Source organism: Puma concolor, chromosome C2 (assembly GCF_028749965.1).
Source record: "Puma concolor isolate L17-30 chromosome C2, mPumCon1.1.hap2, whole genome shotgun sequence".
In the NCBI taxonomy this organism is placed as follows: Eukaryota; Metazoa; Chordata; class Mammalia; order Carnivora; family Felidae; genus Puma; species Puma concolor.
The window spans coordinates 99,211,782-99,238,956 of NC_141675.1; the positions used below are offsets into that span (position 1 = coordinate 99,211,782).

General features: G+C 41.5%; 1 protein-coding gene across 50 annotated transcripts in view; it reads left to right on the forward strand.

Annotated features, from left to right (window-relative positions):
- ZBTB20 (zinc finger and BTB domain containing 20) overlaps positions 1-27,175 on the forward strand; it is a 780,465-nt gene that overhangs the window by 726,149 nt on the left and 27,141 nt on the right. For 48 of the 50 annotated variants that reach the window (XM_086676282.1, XM_086676281.1, XM_086676306.1 and 45 more), the window contains 2 exons: positions 6,976-7,139; positions 7,510-7,697. In XM_086676282.1, the coding sequence (XP_086532408.1) occupies positions 7,129-7,139; positions 7,510-7,697 (199 nt within the window). In that variant the 5' untranslated portion in view covers positions 6,976-7,128. The remainder of the gene's footprint in view (positions 1-6,975; positions 7,140-7,509; positions 7,698-27,175) is intronic. The other 2 variants (XM_086676324.1, XM_086676325.1) reach the window with 1 other exon arrangement.

Consider the following 27,175-nt stretch of genomic DNA (forward strand, 5'->3'; position numbering starts at 1 on the left):
AGTAACAGATGAATATATGTGTTTTTTTTTTCCTGGAAAAGCCAGAAATTTAAATTATTTAGAGGCTCTGCCTGCAAAATAACTTAATTATACATTTTAGGACAAAACCTCGTTCTAGTTGTGTTTTCGAGATTTCCTGTATGGTATGAGGCAGGTAACGGGATGGTGTTTTACAGACATCTCTGTTACTGGAAAACACTAACCCTGGGAGACTAACATCCCTCTTAGGCTTTCAGGTAGGATTTTCACATTCCTATTTTCTATGTCTTTAGCTATTCTGGCATAAATCATACCCAAAGGGATAAAGCTGGTGTTTTTGTTTTGTTTTGTTCTTTGCATTGCTTTTCACCTTTAATGCTTTCAGTCACCTGGATGGTGATTGGTGGTAGTGGCTGTGTAGGTGACAGGCAGGCTTGCCTGGACAGCACAGACATGGGGACCATCAGAGCGATCTGCAGTACTACTGGGGACCAAAGATATGACAAAGAGCAAAAATAGTTTCTTCAGGGGCTGCTGGTAGCTCAGTTGGTGGAGCATCTGACTCTTGACCTCAGCACAGGTTCTGATCTGAGGGTTGTGAGTCCCCGCTGTGCTGGGCATGAAGCCTACTTAAAAAAAAAAAAAAAAATTCTTTATATCCAGGCAAGGAACTTACTTGTATGAACACCTTCATTCATCCTTAAGTTTTAGTGCAAGGAGTGCCTTAGAAATTCCCACATCTGGATGGTCTTCTGGGTTTTTCTGCATCCCAGCATAACTGTGCTGGTGCCAGTGGCACAGCTGTGCTAGGGTATAGCTGGGATTCCCAGGTTCTGTATCCTTTGGGAGAAGGAAGAGTCTTTACCACTCCTACCTTCCTGCAGAGAACTGTGATCCAGACCCGGAAATCAGGACTTACAGTGTCCTGAAAAACACAGGGAGGTCCACAAGTGAGCATCCATTTCTGCCCTAGGAAGCATTTTACCTGTGTGGCAACACCTGCTTTCATGCTTTACAGGTCCTACCAGGGACATATTGGGCTCTAACTTTTGCAGGCTCTGCTTTTCAGAAACTCAGCTCTCTCATATATAAAGAAGAAACAGCAATAAAACTTACATACTTGCTAGGTACCAAACCACTAAGGTGAATAAAGTATAAAAATGTGGACTAATTACAAAAATATGCCCTTCAGTGGGTTGACAGTACCCTGGGCCAGTCTCAAGGCTTGGGGGTGAGTACGGAGGGCACAAGTGTTAGATTTGAAAACCTGCCCACTCCCACACTACCTGCACAGCCACGCTCAGCAGCCCTGCCTACTTATCTGGATTGTTATGATAATTAAGTGAGATAATATGTGTATAATGTCTGACACATCGGAAGTGAATATATTTACTTGACCAGCTAAAATTCACTGGGCATTTACTATGTTGCAGACACAGCTCTAAGGACTAGGGATGTGGCAGCAAACAAAACAAAAATCCCCACTCTCACGGAGCCCGCGTTCGGCAAGGTATTGACTTGTCCAGTCCCCTAACTGCAGTTCTGACTAGACTAAATGCCACGCCTTCCTGGCCCCTTCCATTTAAGTTTAAAGCTGAGAGTAACAGCTTTCCCCCGCTGCTAGCCTGGTGGTGCTTCACCATCCCTTGAACGCCCCTTTACCTCCTCTGCACCTCAGTATACAGTCCTTAAAGTAAACCCTCTCCGGCTAAAACCTTTGAGTGTGCCACCTGTTTCTTGCCAGGATCCTGACTGACACAGCGAGAGAGAAATACGCTGAAAAACATTATAAATCAGCCTTGCCACGAAGGTTGAAAAAATCGAGAGAATAAAATGTTTTCATTATGAAAACATCTTAAATTGATCTGGGAACATTAGACAGAGTAGTAAAGGGATAAGTTGTAAGTAGACATGATAAGTGAGAATCCCAGGGGTTTACCTCAGTGCATGGACCATAGTGCTCAGGTTTGATAGACTTCCATGGTCCAGGTGCAGCTTGCTTAACCCTCAACTTCAAAAGGAGCTTTCGGTATAGGAGCAGCAATGATAGACAGGTGAACAGAAAGACAGTGTCAGGAGGGTAATACAGTAAGATCAAAGTGTTGAAGGGGAGATTGCTTATCCTAGCATTCTTTCCACCTTTGCTACAATTACAGTCCATTGTCCCTGCCCGAGTCCAGACATTAAAAAAGATTACTAAGATAAAGGAAGTGCCTTCTTATAGCTGAGACGATGAAAACCATAGAACTGATGCTCTCAGAGCTACCATCATTGGGCACTGACCATGTGCCATCACTCTGCCAATCACTTGACATGAGGCCCAGAGAAACACAGTAATTTGCCTAGGGCACACAGCTACTTGATGGTAGGACTGTGTTCCATTGGGTGATTTGTTACACCTCCCCTCTTCCCCCCTCCCCAAATACTCTCTTGATCCTTTCCAATGGTTTTTGGGGAAAGAGAATAAGGAAATGGTTACCATTCCCCCCAAAATTGAGGGGAGAGCATCATTGGTCTAAATTGTCATGATTCAATGACTGAGTAATTATTTATCAAAAGGAGGTTCTGACTAATTCTTTCCTAACCATCCAGGCTGATAAGTGGAAGGCATGTTAATGTGCAGGAGAGGGTGGGGGCCCAGTGAAGAGAGAAAATTGGGAGAGGGAGATGGAAGAGAGCACTCGCCTCTCAACAGCCCCAGGAGCCTGATAAGAGCTCACACGGATAAAATATTTATTTTCCATATGTTGCAGAAAGCACTGCCATCACTGTATGTGTGCAATATGTGCAAAGAAGTATGAAATATATACATCAAATGCCACCGATCTGGTTAATTTCCACGCGTTTAACATGCCTAATACCTACCATCTCATCAATATGTTTCAATGCATATTTCTTTCCACACGCAATATGTCTAGTAAGGAAAGAGCCAGCATCATCCACAACCTTACTCATTGCTATGTTTCAGCCCAAAGCTTGTTGCCAGGGCCGGCACAATGAGAGTTAAAAACCAGCCACCAGTCACCTTAAAATGCCTTTCCAGTTCTTGAAGCAGCCCTTTTTCTCGTAAGAGAAATGTATGCAGTGGGGAGATGAAAATGTTTTTGTTCTCTTTGGACAATTGGGAGATATTCAGTGAGAATGTCAGAACTGACCGTTGAAAGGCAGGTGCCTCCAGCCACACTTTTTTTCTTTTTTTTTTTTTTGAATGCAGAACTCCACCAGTGTGGCGGGAGGAAGTGCACAATGATTGGTCTGTTTCCCTGTGGAAGTGTTCAGGGTACACCCAGTTTTGCTTTGCATATATTTACGAAACATCTGCCCTTTTCTTGTTCTTAAATCCTTCCCCCTCACCATCCCCCTTTCCCCTTTCTCCCGGTTTCTTTCTTTGTTGTTGTTGGCTTGTCTAACTTTTTCATTGGAGCTTTCATTTTCCGGTTGAGGGGCGACTTCATCAGAGTGTATAATTTTAACATTGAGGGAGGGAGGGAGGGAGGGAGAGAGGGAAGAGAGAGAGAGGGAGAGAGAGAGAGAGAATGAGAACTGAAAAGAAAGAAAGAGGCTGAGCAGCCAGAGCTTGGCAAACCAACCTTTGGCATGGTGACTGGGAAGAAGGTTCTGGTCTGGTAGGGAGTTTGCCTCTCTGACATGCTGCCCCAAGTCTCCTGTGTGCTGCTGCCCTCTAAAGGCTCCAAGGAATAATGCAGAGCCACAGAGGCTTGGACAGAGTTACCCTCAGATGTGCCATGTTTATATAATTCTTTTTACACAACCAAAGAAGGTATTTTCGATTAATTACTACAGGACTTGCTCTTTCCTCCTTAATAAACTATGAACTGAAAAAACGGGGTCAAAATAACAGCACCTGTGCCTGTCTAGACACAGCCTGCTGCTACGTTTCAGTGTCTCTCAGCTCCAGGGAAAGGAGTCCAACAGAACTATTAGAGAGGGTGAGGAGGGAAATGAGTTGCTTCTAAGGACAGTGAGTGGCTCTCTGTTATCTGTGAAGTTGGAAAAAGCCCAGTGGTATAAGGATAAGCAAATGAGGGAGTGAACCAAAAGGTTGAATTTTCAATATTTTCATTTGTAGAGGTGGCTTTCAATGCCCCTGTACTATGAATGTTCTCTGAGCGTGATCCTTGAGACAACAAACAAGAGGGTGTGGTGCAAAATGTCAGGTAGGAAGCAGGATCAAATCTAGGGAAGGAAGCAAGGGCATTTATATGAAGTACAATACCATTTTTGCAGCATTAAAAATGAGTGACGTTGGTTGTGTGGTCATGTACACATGTTTGAAAGAGGGCTTTCTCAACTGCCTGAAACACACATCCAAAACTAGCATAGGCTTTGTCTATAAGCATCAGAAATAAATATTTTTTCTGTGCAGCGATATCTGTCATTAGTATTTCATCCTGATATTTAAATGACTCAGGAAGACCAAGCTCGCCTCAGGGAGCGAAATTGTCCTCTTCTTATCGAATGCCCTTCATGGATTCAAAGGAAAAGCAGCCAGTCAATGTAGATTTCACTGCTGCATAAAGTGTAGGAAACTTAATTGGGATTTAGACGAGGACTATTCTCAAAGTATAGCTACATCTCAATTCCGCTTCACTCCATCAACAAACAAATACTGAATGACAGCTTTGCCTAAGCTACTCTGATGAACAGTACTCACTAGAGAGCAAACTCTGGGAAGGTTTGCTATGCAGGCACACCATAGGCACGTGATATTTATAAGATGACTATGTGAATAGAGGAATAGTGGGAGGGAAGGAAGAAGGAAGGAAAGGATGAACACAGAGGATTTAAAAATCACTAAGACATTTCCCTCAGAGAGTTTACAGTCTCATAGGAGTGATGACCACATAAATAATTATCATTGAAACAAAAATTTAGTGAGTAAAATAGGGAAAAGTAAGAAATTTTTGGAATTTCAGAAAAAGGTGGGAGGGAGTTGAATCTCAAAGAGAGAGAGAGAGAGATTCTATCTGGTAGAGTGGGGAATCAAGACAGTTAAAAGATAAATACAATTTCAACAGAGTTGAAGGGAAATAACTTGAAGAAAGATGTAGAGCCAAGGATGTTCAGATTCCCAAAGATATTCTACAAATATTCAAAAAATTTGAAAGTCCTGGGCACCCAGGTGACTCAGTAGGTTAAGTGACCAACTCTTGATTTCAGCTCAGGTCATAATCGCACGGTTCATGAGATTGAGCCCCGCATCGGGCTCTGTACTGACAGTGTGGAGCCTGCTTAGGGTTCTCTCCCTCCTCTCTCTCTCTGCCCTTCCCCCTGCTCCTGCACACACACTCTCCCACTCTCTAAATAAATAAATAAACAGAAAAGAAAAGAAAAGAAAAGAAAAGAAAAGAAAAGAAAAGAAAAGAAAAGAAAAGAAAAGAAAGGAAAAGAAAGGAAAAGAAAAAGGAGAAAAAAGAAAAGAAAAGAAAAAAGAAAAGAAAAGAAAAGAAAAGAAAAGAAAAGAAAAGAAAAGAAGAAAAGAAAAGAAAAGAAACTTGAAAGTCCTGTATGGCCAACATGTAGGACATGTGAGCTAAACTAGAGCATGTATAGAACTCATTTGGGGTGTCAGGCTAACCTGGTTATCTCAGAGGGGTCAAGGAGGATGGAGAGACAATAAAAATTAACAGCAGTGTAAATAAAAGTGTTACGATGATAGCGGTGGAAATGGAAAGGAAACGTGGATGCGAAAAATATGAAGGAAGCAGTATTCTCAGGTATTGATGAATTGGCTTTAAGGCAGAGGAAGGTGTTTTTAACCTAAGGTTTCTAACCTGATGACAAACCTGGTGACAGACAACACTGATGGAAATGGGACCTTAGAGGAGGCGCTAGCTTTCGATGATTAAAAAAAGGTGAGACTTTGATCTTGGATATTTTCTTAAACTGAACCCCAGAAAGTAGTCCTTGGATGTGCATGTAGACACTCAAGTCTTGGGGATTGATTCCATAGTCACCCATCCAAGAAACAGTTGGTAAAGCATTGCAATTTGTTGCTTCTCTTATTGGCTTCCTCCATACTGAAAAATATGTCTGAAAACTTCCCCTGTCTTTTCATCTTTACCATGCCATCTCTGCCTCCTGCCCTCTGAAAAAGCAGATTTGATTTCACAACCTGTTGGACGAGAAACACAGCATGCTAATCATAACACCATATTCTGCGAGGGCAGATTTTAACTACCCGGTACAACAAATTTCGATACAAAATATTCTGTATGACAAGTCCATTGCCAGGCTTATAGAAACAAGAAAGACATGGAAGCAAAGCTACTTACAACAAATTCTGTTGCACACATAATCTTGAACCGAAAAATTAAATCAAATAATTTCTCTGGTCACCAATCAAATAATGATAGAAAAAAGGCACGGAGCCATGGAAATTGGAGGGCATGTTCAGGGTATGACTAATAATCCAGAGTGCCTAGGGCCTAGGGCACCTGCAGTATAAGCTAAGTATTTCTGTGTTTATATCAGTTTCATCATCCTGGGGAGAGGACACCAGAGCCAACCACACTACCTGAGGTCTTTTACTTCCTTTTCCTGACCCCAAATCGCAATTAGCAACAATTACTTTCTAATTCCCTTCACCCATCTCTTCTTCGCGCCCCAAATTCACAGTCGCACTCCCACACTCCATGGTCATGATGTACCAAATCAACAAACAAAGGGAATGTTAAGCTTTGGATGAGCAAAGAGTTGGAAGAGAGGATCTCCATGTGACACATTACCGCTTTACCTGCTAGCAGCTAAGCTCATCTTTTCACTTTTCATTTGCTACTTTAACAAAAACCTCCATCACTACCCTTTCATCTCTACAGCCTGCAAATTTAGATTGTGATTTGAAATTATGTGTTCATCTGAAGTAAACCTAATAACAGCAAGAAAGTTGAATGTTCCTTAATGTATTCCGTGAATAGAAACTTGAAGCTGGAAGGAACATTTAAGGCCTTCTAATCCAAGCCCTTTATTTTACAGATGAGGAAACTGAAGCCCAGAGAGGTGAAGTGAGGTGCCCAAGGCCACACAGCAAGTTAGAGGCACAGCTAGTACCATAGCTCAAGTCTCCTGACTCCCAGTCCAGTGCTCCTCCCATTACTCCACGGGTCCTGTCTCTAAGCTTCCTGACAAATGCTAGAACGGTAAACCTCCACTAGTATTTTTCCAGACCATGTTAAAACTCTTAAGGGGGAAAAAAGGATGCTTTCTTGGATAATGTCAGCCATACGTAGCTCAATCTGTCTAAAGTTCTGGGACAGGGTCTTTTTATGCAGCCAACAGAGTCCAAATGTGGTGCTGTTTGCTTGGCCCATATGCTTTCATGTGTTCCCAGTTAGGCCATTACTGGAGGGAAAAAAACAAGAATCAGCTTGTTTTAAAACAAGGGACATACTGGACTCCCTCCCATCCCCCCTCAGAAAAAAAAAATCAAGTTATCTTTAACAGATTCTAAAAATGCCTTTTCCCAAATATGCAGTCAGTTCCTTCAAAGGGCCCTTTGTTTATTTTCAGGAAGAAACCCAAGACAGCTGAAAACCAGAAGGCATCTGAGGAGAATGAGATTACTCAGCCGGGTGGATCCAACGCCAAGCCGGGCCTTCCCTGCCTGAACTTTGAAGCTGTTTTGTCTCCAGACCCAGCCCTCATCCACTCAACACATTCACTGACAAACTCTCACGCTCACACCGGGTCATCTGATTGTGAGTACACCAGTAAGGTGATGGTGTCTTCGCAGCGCTTGGAGCATGCTTCTCCCCTGGGTTCTGGCTTTTTTGTTTTTGCGTTCGGAACAAGCTGTTTCCTTCTGGTCTTCTAGAGTAGTCGAAAGTAACCTGCCTCCATTTTGATTCAGCCAACATCTATATTTTCAAAGCTACAGTGTATTTTAAAACCAGGTGTCCAGCCATTTGGACTCAAAAGGCTGATTAATTACATGAACCACATTTTCTTTCATAGCATCCACTCAAAAAAAAAAAAAAAAAAAAAAAGGAAGAAGAAGAAGTTGTGTTACTGTTTTCTAATTATTCTTTTGTCCCCGCGATCTGAATAATGGCACTTCCACCATGACTAAATTGAACCACCAAATATGGACCTCAAAAAGCCAGTTAGACACAGGAAACATCCATTTTGAAATTACATAATACAAGTCAGCTTTGCATTAGTTATTGGAGTCTCATTTGGCTTGGCTGAATTTCCGTCTTTCCAGTTTTTAATTTATTTTGAAGTGGTTAAAGGATAGCATAAATTTACAGAAGAAAAGAGAATGGCTTCCAAGAATTCAGAATCCACCCAGACTTCACGTAGCCAATAAGCATTCAGGTTAAAAATATTTTTTAATTAAAAAAACTGCCTACGGGCTAAATTTGGAAATGGGCAGCTTAATGAGATCGTCGCTATTGAAATCACTCCATTGCTGTTTATTTTTGCTGTCTTCCCACTAATCTGAGAGTCACTTCTTCAAATTCTATTTTAAGAAAGTTGATAAATCACGTTTAGGAGCTTTTCTCTTTCTGAAGTGTAACCCAGTACTTCAAAGAGAAAGGAACATGTGTGTTGACAATGGAAAGGAATGGAATAACTTTGGGGTCCAGGCTGAAGGAATATTCCTTTCGGTCTTGAGATACCCAACAAGTATTCTGAACTGATCTCCATAAAGGATGTCTAGTAACAGGCAGAGAGCTGGTGTGCTCTTTTTTAGAAGGAGGAAGATAAGACCAAGAAAGTTTCATTTTCAAAAAAGGACTCCAGTTATGCCATTCACGAACATAAACATTATTAATTAGGAAATGAGAGTCTAAATCTCCTATTGTTATTTTCCTGACTCCACAAAGTGGGCGCGAAGCGGATGAGTCTGGGAGATCCCACTCCTTACTCGTTTCATCGTAAGAGCGTCTAGGTATAGGGACAAAATGCAGGGATCGAGTTTGGGGTGAAAGGAGCTTGTTCCACTCGTGGCTGGGCTGAGACCCTTCTGTCACTAGAAAATGAAACGAGAAAGAATGAGATCCAAATCTCTACAGCCCGTGTGGCTTGTACAAAGTTGCTGCCTCTATAGAGAAATCTGGGGGTCAGAAGCAAGGACTGTGTTCTGTGGACCATTGTAATAGTGACATCCTTGGCCCTTCTTGCCTGGCAGTCTCCAGCCTAATAGTAATTACAGGAAGAGTTGGAAAATAGCGTGGCACAGTGCCCATAGACATGTGCACACTGTCCCTACCTACCAGGAAGGTAGCCTGTTCCTGTGGAGAAGGGCCTGGAGCTCCTGCACGCAGACCTTCATCGCCTGGCTTTCTGCCACACCTTATGGGGAAGATTGCATAGAACCGCCTTAGCCCAGACATCCCCTGTTACAGCAAAATGAACGTTTTGCTGAATAGAGAAGGCACGGGGCTTCAGTTATTGTACTTTACCGTAAGCATCCCCTGGCCAGGCCTTGGCACCAGCGTGGATTATGTACAAGACACTGTACGAGCCTCCTGCTGCCACACAGCTCCTCGGTGACCCTGCGGGAGCCAGTAGATCTGAGCTCACAGCGAGGTGTCTGAATGCAGTTGGAAGGAGAACAAATAGGGAGGAGAAACCTAATCTCCAGCTGCTTAGAAAGTCATTCTGATTTTGCCATTAAGATGTGTAAGTCTTCTCTTCTCTAACCTGTTGTTTCAATCGATTATACTTTTCTACAAATATATTTGGATTGTAGTGTGTCCTGATTTGAGCCTACCCTTAGAAGAAAATTGTTTTTAGGAAAGATTCACAGAAATCTGTCCATTTGGAGATTGCTTGAGAGAAGACAGGAAAGAGGTTTATTTTAAGCTGTTAAATTTTTTGGATGCTCTTCTTGCATTCAAGAAGATTTTATTTTATTTTATTTTATTTTTTTACTTTCAAATGTCATTCTTACCACAGATTAATTTAAAAGCCTAATTTCTTTAAGGTAAAATATTCAGCTCCTATTTAGAACTAACAGATTTGGGGCATTTAAAAATAGTGCCCTGGACTTGTTAGTCTCTTTAACTTCAGAAACATTCCACTAGTGTGTGGTGTTCCAAGCTTTCACAAGTGCCTGAATTTTTATAGCACCTTTTTATTTGTTATGTGTTTAGCAGAAGTATTCTTAGCCATGCCTTAATGCCCATTTCCCGTCAGTCATTCTAATTCTTCCCAATTTATGGATGAGAAAACTGAGAAAATTGGCACGTCTATAGATGAATGACTTACTCAGTCGTTAACTCATTTGGATACTGAGGGATGTTTATGGATTTGCTCTTACTGTGGGCAGCCTGAATTCTCTGTTCCAAGCCTATAAATGGCATTCTTGAAAATGTGCAACTACTCATATCGGTGACCGAGTTCTAAAACACAGGGGATCAGCATCCCCACAGAAGAAGGGTCCTCTCAGCATATGAACCATAAGGGTGGGTCAGACGTAGTGTTGCTGCATCTGAAGGACACAGGCCAGTGTTTTAGACATGTCTGACCCATGAAATTCTCAGTTGTCTATTTAACCTGCCGAGACACTTCAAATTTTGCAAAAGATCCCTGTAATATCCAAAACAAGAAGGAACATGGTGGAGAGAGGTTTTCCTTTGTGAGATGATGAGGTTATTATTGCTACTGGAATGTGTGTTACTTTGCAGTGCACCCACTGACAATGGCCTCTTAGCAGGATTCCCCCATGCCTTCCTAGCCTGTCACCCCCTCACCATTTCTAAAAATCCAATGGTAAATGGACTCAGATGATGATAATAATAACAGAAGGCATTAAGAGGAGTTTTGGAATGCAAAGGGTAGAAAAGCCCGAGGTATTTGACAGAACTGGCTGAGCTCAGGCTGTCTCTTCAAATGCATAAACAGGTCTAAACCAAGTTGGGGGCGAGGGGGGGGCAGACGACACTCTCCCTGTCTTGACAACTATCAAGCTGTAGTGCGTCACAGTCCTATACATGTGACAGACTCCACCAGAACGTTTACTTGCGTGCTGCCTCCAGTTTGCTTTCCCCCAAACAAGGCTTCCAATGAAGAGACAAGTGATTCTATCCCCCACTCCTTTGGCAATCCTCCCTACTTTTGGCTGTAGATCCACCTATTCTGATGTCTTTGTTTTGTTGGAAGCTGACATCCCTGGTTACTTACCTTCTAGTGTTTTGCACCGGCCTCATCAGGCTGTCTCATTTCTTGTGTCCTTGCCAAGATGCACTTATGCATTAACAGTTTTTATTTATTTTTAATTTAACCTTTACACATTACCAAACTGTTGTGTGGGTGGGTTTAACTTTAGCTCTGTAGGTAGCATGACTCTGCTGGGGCTGAGCACCGTGGAGGAGCCTGCCCGGCCCCTCCTTTCCCTCTCTGGCCTTCTACCTTCATTGGTCTTCCCCCTCCCAATCTTCCGCTCCCCCCCCACCTCCCCCCCCCCCCCCACCGCCACCACTCCCCTTCCAAGTCCCCAAGATTAAAATTTTTAGTACACTTGGTTCAGTTTGAACTTTTAAGCAATTTTTAGGGAACAAAACAAAGAGGATTTTTTATGGCAAACTCCATTAATGCCACATTAAGGCTGACATTTTAATTACCCCAAAGTCAGGAAATGCAAAGTTCAGGTTCCCACAGCAACAGCAACTGTCCCCTTGAGTGCAGGCAGCACAGCAGACTCTTTGATTCCCTGATTACACAACACCAGGCGCGGGAACATTGTTTCTTATCCACATATGTGGAAAGGAACATGGTTTTTACCCTTTGTTTTTCTTCTGTAACTACAGTTGAGGCTATGGGTCTTTAGCTTCTCTCCCCAAACCATCTATATGTATTATCCTGGAACGGAAGGCTGTTATGGCCCTACATGTGCACACGGACAGAATTAAAGTTGCTGTGGGAACATTAACTCTGATTTCCGGACTTCCGTGCCAGTCACATTTAAACCATAATGTTGTAATTTTTGGCATGTAATAAATGTGCATTTCATGTACACAGACAGAAAGAAGCATAAAATGTATTTTAAAGAGCAATTAATTACTAACTTTGTGATTAAAAAACATTTGGTGCATGTTCCTTCCCATTTAGCATCAGCTGCTGGTCTTAGCCAGGCCTAATAGATGACATACTGTGTCTCATCCTGGATCTCAGATGTACTTACTGTATGTTCCTGTTCTTCTAGATAATTAATTCCCTTAGTAAAGCTGTAGGGGGAAAACAAAATGGAAGGAATATGCAAGCATGTAAATAGGGTAAAGGATATTTTGAAGGAAATGATTCATTTCTGCAAATAAACCTCTTAGTCCCTGATAGAGAGCCAGAAATCTGCTAAGTGGGTGTAGACAAAGGTTTCTGGCCACCTTAGAGCATCTGGTCCAGGGCTAGAAGAACAACTTGGAAGCAGATTGCCCCCCTGAATCCCAGGCATGCCCAATGGGAGAGTGATTTTACTCTGTAATAACTTTTCAGGCTTAAGGATTAAAAAGTCATTTTACTCTGGATCAACTTTTCAGCTTCTGCTCAAACTAGAAAAGTTGTAGGGAACCAGCTAAAATATGGGCTTTGCTGATGAGCCCGGTTGAGAGAGTAGTATTTTCTCTTCCTATTTGAATCCGGTTGACCCATTTGCATTGGGGAAGGAAGTGTTTCAAAATAAATGTTTGAACAAGTTTGTGAGTGAAAGGGATCAGTAGCAATACCCTAAGGTACAGTGTTTAAAATCACAAACGCTTGGGCGTTTATTCAAGACTGGGTGAGATAGCATTCTACTAAGAGGATGTGCTGCTGAAACTCTCCAGTAACGCTTTAAGGGGAGCATGCTCATGAAGAATTTGAACCTCTGTCCTTGCTATCAATTCGTTCTCTCTCCTGCCATGCATTCCTTTTTGTTCAGTTTGTTTGCGTATGGTATTTAACCTTTAGGAAAGATACTTCAGTTTTACAAGGCTCTGATTTGCTTTTACTTGGGCTGTCTGTATGTGTGAATGTCTGTCTGTATGAGTGAAAACTGCTCAAGCAAGTTTGAAGGTCTCCTTGGCAAATTTGTTTGTGTGTTCAGAAAGTTTCCAATCAGAAAGCTGATGCAATGTAAAACCTTCCAAAATCTTCCTGAGGCACCTGTTCACATGAAAAGATTGGATTTCTGCTGGAGGTGCTCCGAAGGCAGTGTTTATAACTGAAGATCTCTGTTTGGAGTGCCAAAAAATGAAAAACATTTTGGCCCCCAAAAAAACCTCCCTAACTGTTCAAAATGTATAATCAAACAAAAGCTTCATTTGGATTCAAATGCATGTATCTCAGCAGATGTGTCTAAACTAACTGGAATCCCACAGGAGCAGCTGAACTGGATTTTGGTATGTCTTGATAACTGAGAGAGTTATTCTTAGGCTTTGGAAGGACAAAAATGGTCCATCTGTGAAGAACCGTAATAGAGACATGGCAAAAAACAGCATCCTCTGAAAGAGTTTATTTATGGAATTTAGGACAAGTTGGACAATCCTGAAAACATTTTGGGGTCACACTAATTTGCAGAAGAAACATAATCAAAATTGGAGGGAATGAGTATCCACAGATAGCTGTTATCCTATGGCTTTGCTATCAGTTTTCTACTGGAGACCGTATCAGTTAAACAGTAAATAGAGCCATCTTTGTACAACTATGTGTTCCCATTGTCCCCCAAGTGCCCCGCATTCCTCTTTATTCTACCTCCTATACCATAAAGAGTTACATATTTACCTTTTCAGAGCTAACAGTTTAAATTGTCTTTCTGCTATATCATTAGCCAAGTAAACCTCTTACCTATTAAATGTGGATTCATTTCTTTATAGATAGTCACTCCCTTTATAAATGGTCACCTTTCTGCCTCTGAGCTAATTGATACATAATCTCTTTGGAATTATTTTTATTACCTTTGATAGCCTCTTATTTAGAGATGTCGGTGCTTAGTCCAGCACTTGCCCATGAGAAGCCCAGTTAGTTGTGGTTTTCGTTTGTTTTTTTTTTTGTTGTTGTTTGTTTTTTTTTTTTTTTTTTTTTTTTTTTTTTTTTTTTTTGCTCTAATTCCTAGAGTCTCTACTTAGTATATCTGGGGACACATTTATTTTTAAAAGTCTTTTTCTTGAAGTTTCATGTCACAGTTACCTCTTTTTATAAAATGGTCCCTCTTTTTCAATTTGTTCCCTCCCTACAACACAAATTTCACTGGCTGTCTTCCATGGTCACTTAATGCAATAATTTCTGGTAGTCCTCTCCCTCACTCATTCATGCATTCCTTCATTTAGTCATCCATCAAATGCTACTGAACCCTGCTTCTATGCCAAGTCCTCAGTGAGGACAAAGGGTCAAGACAGCAACAGGACACTATCCCCTCAGTGTTCCCAAACACGCTGCTAAAACTATAAACCTGTAAGGGGGAGGAAGAAGGGTGTACAAATGCAGTATTAAAGTATTCTGAAGGTGTCTGGGTGTTTCAGTCGGTTGGGCGTCCAACTCTTGATTTCAGCTCAGGTCATGATCTCACAGTTGTGGGATCAAGCCCATGTCTGACTCCATGTTGAGCATGGAGCCAGCTTAAGATTCTCTTCCCCTCTCTCTCTCTCTCTCTCTGCCGTTTACCACTCATGCTTTCTCTCTCATACAAAATAAATAAATGAATAAATAAATAAATAAATAAATAAATAATTTTTAAAGATAAAAATAAAATAAAATGAAGTAAACCATTCCTGACGAGGGAGCCTGAAGCAGTGGGAAGGTGACATTAGGCCTGGATCATGAAAGAGCAGGTGTGTGTAAGGCAAAAGAGGGTGGGAATGGCATTCCAGACAGAAGGAACAGAAGGGAAGCCACAGGGACAGACAGAGCACGGTGTTTTCAGTAAACAGAGTAGTTCAGTTATGATACTAAAACCTTCTTAGGCTTTACTTCATTTTAATATAAACCTAATAGGACAGTTTATATGTGGGTAACATTGCCTGTCATTAAAATTCAGCTGGGCTGAATTGTATATCCCTTCTAGAGACATTTCCTCCCCAAATAAAAAGTAAAGCAAGATGCCCACTTGTTTTCTAATGGGCAAAGATGCCCTCTTTTCATACGATCGGTAGATGTAGGAAAGTATTACGAGGGACCTGGTAATACTTTTCTGATGAGTAGATTCCAAAATAACTTTCCTTATTGAGAAAGATTCATTCTTGGAGCCACAGAGTCACCTATTAGTGTCACGCTGGAACTCTGTCACTAACTCACGGTCTCCCCAGATTCTAGCAGTCTGTCCTCTTATGAAGTCCTCCCCGGTCCCCTGGCAAATCCTGGCCCATTGCCTCAAGTTACCCCATGCCCTATTGTTCTCCCAAATAGTGCATAAAGGTGCCTATGATTGCCCACGTAGAATTGGTAAGACTGCCTGCTGGTTTTCAGGACTGTATTCTTCATCTTGCTATCTCCCATCTTTAATTCGTATCTGCAGGCTGCTAGTGGCAGTTTCATATGTGCTTCCTCCACTAGTGGCAAATTTCATTATATAAAATTAGTGTTCCTCCATATCTGTCAGGGATTCTCACATCCTGACTTAAAAAAAACAAAAATTTGCCTCAGAGATGGGTCATTTAGGATCAATTGAGACCATGTACGAAGATTCTAGAAATGGCTTGCTTTAAGAAATTTCAAGTCAAACCCTTCCACCAATCACCTCACATCCAACTACCATAGTCAACCCAACCCCCCTTGTTAACTTATCAGCTAAATCAGCGCTTTTTGCTTTTCTTCTGCCTCTGTATCCTTTGTTTTCTTTAGGGAATGTGTAGCAGTTAGTACTTTTTACCAGCACTGAAAGAGATTAAGGTTTGCCTGATCTAAATCCATTGTTATTCAGATAAGGAAACTGAGGCCCAAAGAGGGCCAGTGTCATACCAAAAGGTTTCCACATAGTGAGTGAGTGGAAGAGACAAACAGGAGCCCAACTCCTCCTCCCACCATACTGTGCGGCCTGGTACCCAGTTGGCTTCAAGGACAACTTATGTTTTCTGAACAGAGAGTCAGGAGTCTTCATTTGTCAATCTACTGAATGCTTTCAATGTGGAGGACTGGATCTCTGTGTTGTGCAGGATGCAGTTTTATAAACTGGAGCCCTGTGCACAGAGACTTGGGATCTCGTAGAGAATATCATAGACATTCACCAACAACTACCCTGCAGAGTGGTTAAAGGTATGTCCCCATTTACCTGGACTCACCACAGCATTGATTCATTCACTTGGCAGGCATGTGTAGGGTACGTCTTATGTGCCTCACCCTACACTGAGTTCTGTGGGGATACGAATGTAGAGACAACCAGACCCTGCCACCAAGAATCTTAAAACTTAGTGTATGTTCTTAAGTTGCCATTATATGAGATAGAAATTAGAAAGTTCATAAAATACATTATAACGTGGTTAATAGTAATATCCATTCAGTTTATCAAAAAAGATTCCATTTGAACTCTCCTGAAAAACAAATAGAATTCTTTTGGCGGCATGGCATTAGGATAATATGTAAGGAGTTTGCATTTTGGTGCAAAGCTGTGGACGGGTTTTAAGTAAGGGTTGCCATGCTCAAGGCTTTGCTGTAGGAAGATCTAATTTAGCAGCAAGGTTGTAGAGAATGCATGGATGTGGGAAGGGGTGGCTGAGTGGGGGGGAGGAGAAAGCCTAGGAAGCTTTGTCAGTAGTTCAGACTTTTGGTAACCCGAAGGGAACTAATGATGAGCCAGGTTCAACAGACCTTGTAGATGAAGGTGGACAGCTCCAGGAGCTGACTGTTAGTTAAGAGAGAGGAAATCATCAAAGATAACTCTAAGATATCAAAAAGAGAAGATACAAAGGAAATGTTTAGAGGAGTATAATACAGTTCAGTTTTAAACAATACTGAGAATGAGACACCAGGGGTAAACCCAATGGAGACAATTAACAGAGTCACAAATAGGGTAGTGGAGTACAGCAGGAAGATTTGAAATTAGCAAATACTAGCAAAATACTTTCACCAAGAAGCCATACTTTATGCCACGAATATAGGAGCAAATTCAGAGAAGACTTTGTTGAGAGAAAAAAAGGAAATGGAATATTTACAGTGAGTGATAAGAAAGAGAATGAGGAGGGTGTCTAGGTGGCTTAGTCGGTTGGACTTCCGACTTCTGCTCAGGTCATGATCTCACGGTTTATGGGTTTGAGCCCCTCATTGGACTGTGTGCTGACAGCTCAGCGCCTGGAGCCTGCTTTGGATTCTGTCTTCCTCTCTCTGCCCCTCCTCCACTCACACTCTGTCTTTCTATCTCTCTCAAAAATAAATAAACATTAAAAAAAGGAAAGAAAGAGAATGAGGAACCAGCAAAAGGAGGAAAAGAAAGGAAGGTCTAAGATATAGGAGGAACACCAGGGTAGTACAGAAAGACCCTCAGGGAGGAGAAGGGTCAGCAGTGTTGGGTGCTGCAGATATTAAGAATTGGGAGCTTTCTGGTGGTTGTTAAGACAGCAGAGTCAGATGCATCACAAAAACACCATAAAATGGGGTTTAAGAGCAATGAGAAGATGAATGGGAAAGCAACAATCACGCACTACTTTTTAAACAAGTTTAATACTTTACAAAGAAATAATGAACAGGTAATACAAAGGTAGGGTAGGGAATATTTTTATGATATGAGAGTCTCAAGCCCATTTACAGACAAAAGAATAAAAACCAGTGTTATGGGAGACTCTGCAATTAACTGGTCAAGGTGAGAGAGAATTAGACCTTCCATGTGCATGGCAATTGGGATGATAAATTTATGTAAAAGAAATTTGAAGCCACTACCCAAACCCAACAAATCAGTAATTGTATATTAGTTCTTTCTCTACTCCTTTCCAACATTGCTTTCTTTTCCTTTCAGCTACTAAGAACTAATGCCCTGCAAGAATTGTACATGTCTTCTTTGGATGCCTTCACAAACATTCACTCACCCTCAGTAATCTCTAAGCATTAGCCAGAGGACAGGTACCATATACGTTGAGCATTAAAATTTTCTAAAAATGTTTTAAAACAAGTTCTCTTAAGGCATAATCTTCTTTTAAATGCTACATTCTTTTTTTAATGTTTTATTTATTTTTGAGAGAGAGAGAGGGAGAGAGAGAGAGAGAGAGAGAGAGAGAGAATGAGCAGGGGAGGGGCAGAGAGAGACAAACACAGAATCCATGAAGCAGGCTCCAGGCTCTGAGCTGTCAACACAGAGCTTGACACAGGGCTTGAACTCAGCAAGTGTCAGATCATGACCTGAGCTGAAGTCAGATGCTTAACCAACTGAGCCACTGCCACATTCTGTGAAATTTTTTTATGATAGGTTCAATTCAAATAGCTCTGCTTTACAGATAACAACCTTATGTGTTGTCTCATGTACTTCTTCATTTGCACAAGAGATCCTCAAGTTCATTGTTTTGGGGAGGTTTTTTTTTTTTTTAACTTTTTATTTGGGCTGTATTGTTCTCTTTGATAGCTGAAGACATGCCTAAGGCCACTGTCACCTGGACACACAGTATCTACACTTCCTTCTACTTCAGGTTGGTGCTCTGAACCAACTACATCAAATGCAACTCTCTGCTATTAAATTACCTCTGAAACTAATAAGAAAATTATTTTGTCACTACCAGAAGTTATATAAACAGCCATATGGGAGAATTTTGAATGTGAGTCTTTATCATCTCACAAGAATGAATTCATAGTTGATACCAAAATGGACCTTGAGTTTTGCCTTTACTATCCAACTCCAAAACAAAATTTCTTCCTACTCATTTATTCTCAGTGGTTTTAACTAAGTTCATATTATTGGTTTTATACCAAGATCCCATGCAGTATTCAAGCAGGCATACATAATGTTTGTTTGTTTGTTTGTTTGTTTCAGAAGTAGAACTTAGTGATTCATCACCTACATATAACACCCAGTGCTCATCCCAGCAAGTGCCCTCCTTAATACCCATCACCCATCTAGCCCATACCCTGCCCCCCTCCCCTCTAGCAACCTTCAGTTTGTCCTCTATAGTTAAGAGTCTCTTACGGTTTGCCTCCCTCTTGGTTTTTATCTTATTTTATTTTTAAGAGTGCTTGGCATGGCATGAAGAACACCACATGAAGAATTTCAAGAAGTGGTATCTAAATTACCTTTGTCATTTTTTTTGTAATCATTTTCTTTTCTGTATAATCACTTATTGTCTCTTTGCCCCATATCTCAACTGGGTACTTAGATATAAAGGAGACAGTAGAAGAAAGGTATATGTAAATTTGAGCTACAGAGCATAATTCTGTGTCTCATGGAAAATACACATGCAAATTCTGAACTTCAACCATTAGATGTTAACTCCAAGGGAAAGGATGCATAGCCTTTCCTCAGGGAAATATTGTAGGTTTCTGCATGCAGGACAGGGTGGTTTGGATTTTTTTTTTTTCCAGTTTTAAGAAAACCCCCAGAAATCTGATCTATTCCATTATATTCCTGACCTAAGGGTCCCAGAGGAGTGGTTGGATCCTGGGCTTCTGAAGTAGACAGTAATCCTGGGTCTACATGCTGAGAGGCACTCCAAATGGACCTGCTGTCCTTGGGCAGTGATACAGGCCGAGGCTTCATGGAGATGTCACCCTCTAGTTCCAGAAGAGGGATTCCTCTAGAAGAGGAATCGTTGAGGTACCAAAATACCATGACTGGGCCTCCCTGTCAGAGTCTATGAACTTCCTAAGAAGATATGCACACATGTATGCTTGCCTAAGTGGCATATATACTGAGACACAGTATATAGCTTTCATTATGCTGGGTTCAGAGGACAAAAAGAAGGAAAGAGCCACTTCCCCAAGACATAGCCCAAACAGAATCTGCACGCTCAAACCTGGCCCCCAAAAGTAAACAAAAGAGCAAGTCTGATGTGAACATCCGTATGTGGACTGATTCCTAGAGCCCTTTCGGGTCCCTTCAAGATGCCCACAGGGCAGGGGCAGATATAACAGACCTCTAAAGCCATTTCTTCAACACCTGATAATGGAGTAGGTTTGCTCAGAAAATGTTTTCTCACCCCCACGGTCTACTTATTTGCTCTTTTTAACGTGAACTTCAGCCTATGAATGCATCTTACATGCTTTTACTTAACCTCCCTATACTTCCATTTCCTCATATGCATAATGAGGATGTGAATAGCATCTGTCTCATGGGGTTATTATAAGGAGTAAATGAAATGCTATAGGTAAAGCTTCTAAAACCGCACCAGAAAGACCGCCAACACTCAGAGAATTTGAGCATTAGCTATAGTTTAAATGTTTTAAATTATTAAGTAAATATGTACTAAAATTGATGCAACATAAATGATGTATGTCATAGCAGCAGGGGCCGCATACTTCCCCTTGAGAATGACGGAGACAGAGGCCCTGGATCTGTAGGACAGCATGTGGGACACTTTCCCCCTCGCTTCAGGAAAAGGCCACTTTCCCTTTCCTTGTCCCTTCTCGGATTCAGGCCCAGGTGGACTGGGAAGCCTCTCCATTATCTTTTGGCCTTCTTTTGCGCCCTCATTGGTCTTGGTGTGGATTTTGTTTTTTTTCCTGACATTGGCAGAGGACTGATATTCACATCCACTGTGTGTCAGGTACATTCTGTCATTCTTACAAAAAACACTCCATTTTACAGATAAGGAATCTGCAGCCCAAACAGCTTCAAAAATCTCTCGGAATGTTTCCTTTTCGACATGGGGAAGGTGTAGATTATTCTTTATATGATATGACAGTCTGATAGTGTTGATCTGTGGAGTTCCTTCTTGTCCTCAAGCGCATTCCAGTCAGTGAGAGGTTTTCAAATTATAGAGAATGGCTCTGTGTGCTGCATTAGCTCCGAATACAGATGCTCGTAGCATCTGTACACACCCCTCCCACGCACCTTCCTTTCCCTGAAGCCACCTACCAGCACTAATACCAGAAAAGGCCGAAACATGAGGTCCTCAGAACGGGCCAACAGCTGTGCTGCCACTTCCAGGCCCCCTCCAAAGAGACATCCTTACAACTAAAGAAATGCACCTTTCATCTTTTTGAAAGACCGTCCACCCGATGGCTTCAGAGTATTATGAAAGAATTGAAAATAGAGGCCAACTTAGTTGGCCAACTCAGTTACTCTGTTTTGCTGCAGAGTAGGATTGCCCTGAATCTCCCAGCTCACTTATCTTCTTCCATTCTGAAGCAGTTTGCAGGAGCTGAAAGAATATATATAATCTTAAGAAATTCAGGAAGACTTGTTGGCTCATTGTACCGAGTACGCGTTTCCTGTCCCGTGGGTTTTGGGTAATGCGTGGAGATAATTGTGGACATTTGCTTCTCCTCCCTCCAGAGCACTTTTGCCACTGAGTATAGAATTCCAGAGACACATGGGTATGGAACTTGAGCGCACAGGTCTCTTAGTAAGAGATGCAGTTGAAATGCTAACCTAGATTGTGTGAAGTCCACATAAATCTCAAGTCAGAGCTTTAAAATAATGAAATTTTGTGATTTCTGATTCTCATATGAAGTCTTCCTTAAATCATGTTGACGGCTATTCAGCAGAATCCAAAGACACCATTTAGATGGTACAATATCTACAGACAAAATATATGTGCAGCTTGAAAAGTAACGATCCCTCAGGGTTGTAGCCCCACCAAAAGAAAAAGAAAAAAAAAAAGTAGCAGTTGCAATCTGAACTCTCAACATTGTAGCCAAGAAAGGAATGGATATAACAACAGAACGGGAGAGATTCAAGACAGAACATCTTAGTTGAAGGAGTCTGGACGTTCAAGAAATATGTTTCAGAAAGACTCAGAAGAAGTATTAGGTAAGACGAATCATCCCTGTTCCTCAAATAACATGCTAGCAGTTAAATTAAGTGCTTCTTTGGTCCAGTTGGAAGAACTCATGAAGAAAGAAATCCTGTCTTGTTCTCTGCTGGATCCTGAGCACCCAGCAGAGTGTTTGACCATAGTAAGTGCTCAGCAAATAGTTATTGAATGAATAAATGAATGAATGAATGTGGTGTGGGAGAATGGAGCAAAAGCAAGGGTGTATGGTGTTTGTGAGCATTTTGCCCATTTGTGAAAGTATAGGTACTGATTTTTTATCAGATTTTTTTCCTTCAGCAGACCTACGAAACAAAGTGCATTGCAGATACCCTCTGGTTTTTATGCTGGGAAAACAAAATCCTTTTCTGTTGGATGTAGGCTGCTACATGTTTTGATTCTAGTAACAATATGGCAGGGTTAAGGTCAACTTTGTAGTATAATCTGGTGCCTTTTTTTCATAGATATCATGAAAATAGATACTTATTTTCAAGATGCTCAAACAGATGATTAGGCGAAAGCTCCAGCAAACCTTGAAACAAGAAAAAGGAAAGGTTTTCCCACTCCCACCTCCCATTACTGTGCCATCCTGTGGAGTTTTCTGAAACCCCACACCCTCCTCCTTGTTTCACCCTTTTCCCTGGTCTAATCCTTGTCTAGGGAGTACAGTATGTGCTGTCAGTCTAGCAAGGAGACAGCTCTTGAGAAATCCACCCCCTACACAGTGCTCCCAAGCACCTCTCACGGGACTGGCATGATTTGATCAGCAGCAGACAGAGCTGACCCAGGGAAACAAGAGCTTGGCTTAGAATCCCAGTGCCCTCCTGCTGGAAGGGCCCTCAAGAGAGTTCTTCACACCCGGCCTCCCTCAACTGGCTGGACGCTAGAAGAATGTGTAGGAAAACAGGCTTCTGGCTGAATGAATAGAGGCTTAAATGAATGAGAGATGAGTTCACTCCTCCAGAGTCTCCACCGTCCCACTTGAATAGAAAGCTAACTTTGAAGCCACTCTGTTCTCCATGGAACGATTTTGTATATACTCAGCTTTGGAATTGGAATATGGTTGCCATCTGTGGCCAGTGCATAGGACTAAGGAAGCACTGGGGTGGGTAGGAGGGGGCCATGAGGGAAGAAAAGAGACACTTAAAACGAGCTAATGATCTCCTTTGTGTTGGAGTCTAGGTTTCAGAACTTCAGTCCTGTACTTCAAGAACAAAACACCAGTGTGTCTTAGACCACACCAGGCGCCGGTACATCAGATAAGACCTGCGCTGTGTGGTGTTCAGCCACTGAGCCTCAAGAAGTTCTGAAAGTGAAATTAAAGGAGCAAACTGGGGAAACTGAAAGGAGTAAAGGCTTAGGGAAAAACACAGTCACAAGGGCTCTGCAGATATGTGTCTTTGGGGTTACGGTAGTTCAAAAATGAATCTACTAATTAAAGAGTTGGAAGATGCTATAAATCCCAGGGATTTAAGGATCTTTAGAAGAAAGGAGATACTTCTCCATACACTCTGAGTACATTGTGATCCTTTGGTAGAATCCAAGGGTGCAAGTGACCTGGCTATTGTGCGTCATTGTGCGTTTAAACGGTTGATTGAGAGTTACCGACAGCTCTACTATATGTGGGGGCGGGTGGTCTTTTAAAACAGAAAAAAGCTGTTAAGCAACGCCAGTAAGACCTGAGAACATCTCTGAAAGGCAGTGAATAGCTCACAGGGCTTCCTCGTTTCCCTGGTATTATCTGTTGTAAACTGTTGGTTATGGCGCAGAATCATGTTGATAATTTATATACTGAAATGACATGCCAGAGACTAATAATTAAGCTGAGGATATGCACTGGAGGAAAAAATTATTACAGAAAAGTTAACTTTGCTTTTGAAAAAGGTTAGCTAATCGGTTAAGTACAACATTGGAAGGCAAGTATTGTTATATGAAGTTTAACAGTGGCTCTGTATCTCAGGTGTGAGAAATTTACAGAGTAGGGAGATGGAAATCATTTTGGCCTTGCAAGGAAAGAATCTCATCAGGGATGTATGTAATACAAGTTTAGAAGCATTGACAATCCTAGGCATGCACAAATCACTTTACGGAGCACAAAGTGACGGCCCTGCAGTGCCTTACACTTGGTGCGTTAGAGTGGTTGAATCAGGAAATATCTGTTGGCTGCATGAACTCTGGCCTTGACTCCCGTCTGCTGTTAGGAACAAGATCCACAACTGTGACTCAGCTACAGTCAGAATGTTAGTACTGCCCTAAAATCTGTCTGGTATACAAGTTTCTTTTCCTAGGATCCCTACATGCCTCCTTATTCTATTTCTCCTACCACATCCCTGTGAAGCATAAGAATCTTCATTTTACAGATGGGATAACTGGTCCACCTAAATAAATAAATAAATAAATAGATAAATAAATAAAATTAATTCTTTGTCTTTCAATATGAAATGATTCATAATCATTATATGCCCCAGTTCAATGTACTGTTTTTCCACATTATTTTAGGTTTCCCAGGAAAAGGACATATTTTATCTTTCTCATTATTATTTTTAATTGGTTTCCAGAAAAACTGAGATAAAAACAGAATCTAACAAATATCCCATGGAGATATTTGGTCTTCTCTTTTCTTTTAAGAATAAATGAAGACTTTCTCTGCTCCTCTCTCTCCCGGCTCTCTGCGCAGATAGTCAAAATCCCATGCCAATTTTCAAGCAAATAAGAGCTCATTCTAATAGCTAGATCACGGTCCCCTCTGTTGAGGAAATGGCCTTATGAATTCATGTCTGGAACCTACAAAAGTTACTTTGGTTATAAACCTTACCAATTTTACCCAAACATTTATAAACAGTACCGATATCTGACCTGGTTGTAAGTTCAATAAAAAAAATTATGCTCAGCATGTGAAAGGCCAAAGAGAAATCTAGTGTCTTTATTCCCTCTGGTGACCTACACTAAATAGCGCGTATTTACTTATTTACTTTGTAAATGAGGACACCCAGTGGCCACCAAGTGAAAATATTCTAAACAATCTCTGACACTGTTTATGCAAATACACATATCCAGTTATCACAACTGATTGATAGAGATCTCTCTAACATCTGTGAGCAAGCAGTTTAGCTTCCCTAAGTCAGGCAAGGGTGGTGGGACTTTAGCCTGATCATTTTTAGATCGCATGAGAGACTGATCGTCTCTTCTCACCTGGGGTTTTAAGGTATGGCTCTGCTTTGAGCTCCACTGACTCCTCAGCCGACAGGAGGACCTAATGAGCTGTCTTTTGGGAGAAATGGAATCCAGGAGATGGGGACAGTAAGGCCTGTGTCAGAAATCATAAATGATTGAGCACAGTTTGTGAGAAACTCAGTGAACTCATAAAAAACCAATTGCCTTAGACCTTAAATGTGTACTGAAAATAGAACTGTGGCTCTTCCTTGATGAGAGGCAGTAGAGTAATAAAGGAGAGGGAGAATAGCATCACTCAAACTTCAGAGACAGAAAGACTCCCTGGGACTACAACATGCAGTACCTCAGAGAAAAGATGTAGCCTGAAGTTCCCATTGATATTGTCAGCATGTTCAGGAAGTTCGACAGAGACTTGACCTAACAAATGCTCAGTTAGGACCTACTCAATGTAAAGAAATGTGTTGGGCAGTGTGAAGGTTCAGTAATTTGTAGTTGTAGCTGTAGTTATAACAAGGCAGGGTACTAGCCTTCGGATGCTTCGATTATTCTCGTAGACCCAGACAAGCACAAGTGAAAAGAGACAGTGGTCAATAATATACTAAATTAGATAGTACATGTGTAAGAAGTTCAGACTTATTTCTCAACATTCAGGTGGAAGAAACATTTCCTTATTTCTTTTTTTTTTTTAATTTTTTTTTTTAACATTTATTTTTGAGACAGAGAGAGACAGAGCATGAACGGGGGAGGGTCAGAGAGAGAGAGGGAGACACAGAATCTGAAGCAGGCTCCAGGCTCTGAGCTGTCAGCACAGAGCCCGACGCGGGGCTCGAACTCCCAAACTGCCAGATCATGACCTGAGCCGAAGTCAGCTGCTTACCCGACTGAGCCACCCAGGCGCCCCACATTTCCTTATTTCTAAAGCAAATTAAACCTGTCACTAAAATAGCAAGAAATTCCATGAGGTTTCAAGGCTCCTCTCCCTTCCCCAGACTTGTACAGGGACTTACAAAATCTAGGGAGAGGTCAGATCCTTAGTCCACAGCAGTCTCCGTCATCAACATTGCTTGTCTACATGACAAAGACCCTGGTCCATCTGACTGCTGGGCACTACTGCTGTAGCTGGGTTTAGAGATGCCCCTCACCCTCATCCTTGCCCCAGGTGCATCACTGCTCCTGTCAAGGCAGTACCCTTTTTTATGTCCATCCTCCAGAAGTGTACCAAGAAATTACCCCAACTAGAGTTGTATGTAAGCAGAGACTTCAAACTTTATAGCACCTTCCCCCATTTGAGGGGTAATTATTTTTCTCCCCTGACAGGCCACCTCAGTCTACCTTCAAAGCACCAGCCTCACCCTCCTCACCCTAGTAAGGGCCTAGCTTAATTCCCTTAGAGGGCCTAGATTCCCAAAACAAAGCTCTCCATCTTGGGGCTTTGTCTTTAGGGCTTAACTTCTGATTTGGACTGTGAAGCCACAACTTCCTAAGACAAGAGAGCCCAGAACTATGTACAAGCTTAGCTTTTCTTAATTGCCTTATTGCTATGAAAGTTTTCTCATTCAGTGGGGAAAAGAAAAAAACACAAACAGAAATTAATGTTTCAATCTATTACCTCACCAACCAGTCGGAACTAAGAAAAGAGAGAAATTAAGATGGACCCGGCAATCAGAGAAGGGCTCCACAGAGAAGGAAGAACTTTTTATAGGGTTCTCAAATGGTCATAAGGTCTGGTAAGTAGAGGAAAGCACAGAATTTCAGAACTCAGGACAAATTCAGCAGAGGAGAATTAAGAATAAGCTCTTGCAGTGCATGCAAGAGATGGCACAATGTCCAACTTCTTCGATTAGTTCAAAGATTTTATTTGGGGAAAATGGGAAAATAAGATCAAACCAGTGAAGTGAGATGAGATTATTAGAATGTTACCTACAGCTATAGAAGACTCTTACAGCTTAATATCTTTTCTCCTATGACAGGTAAATAGTACTAAAATATTATATAAAAGAACACATAAAGTATAATAAAAATAAAATAAAAATGAAGCATCTTACTCCTCATTAGAATAATATGAAGTATGCCTTCTACTTCCTTTATTTATCCATGTCTCCCAAGGTTTTGAGTTCCAACAACACTTACCTAGGATCTTCTTCATCCTAGAAGACTTACATCTTATTCTTTCTTAAGGAAACTCTGTGCCTGGTTTC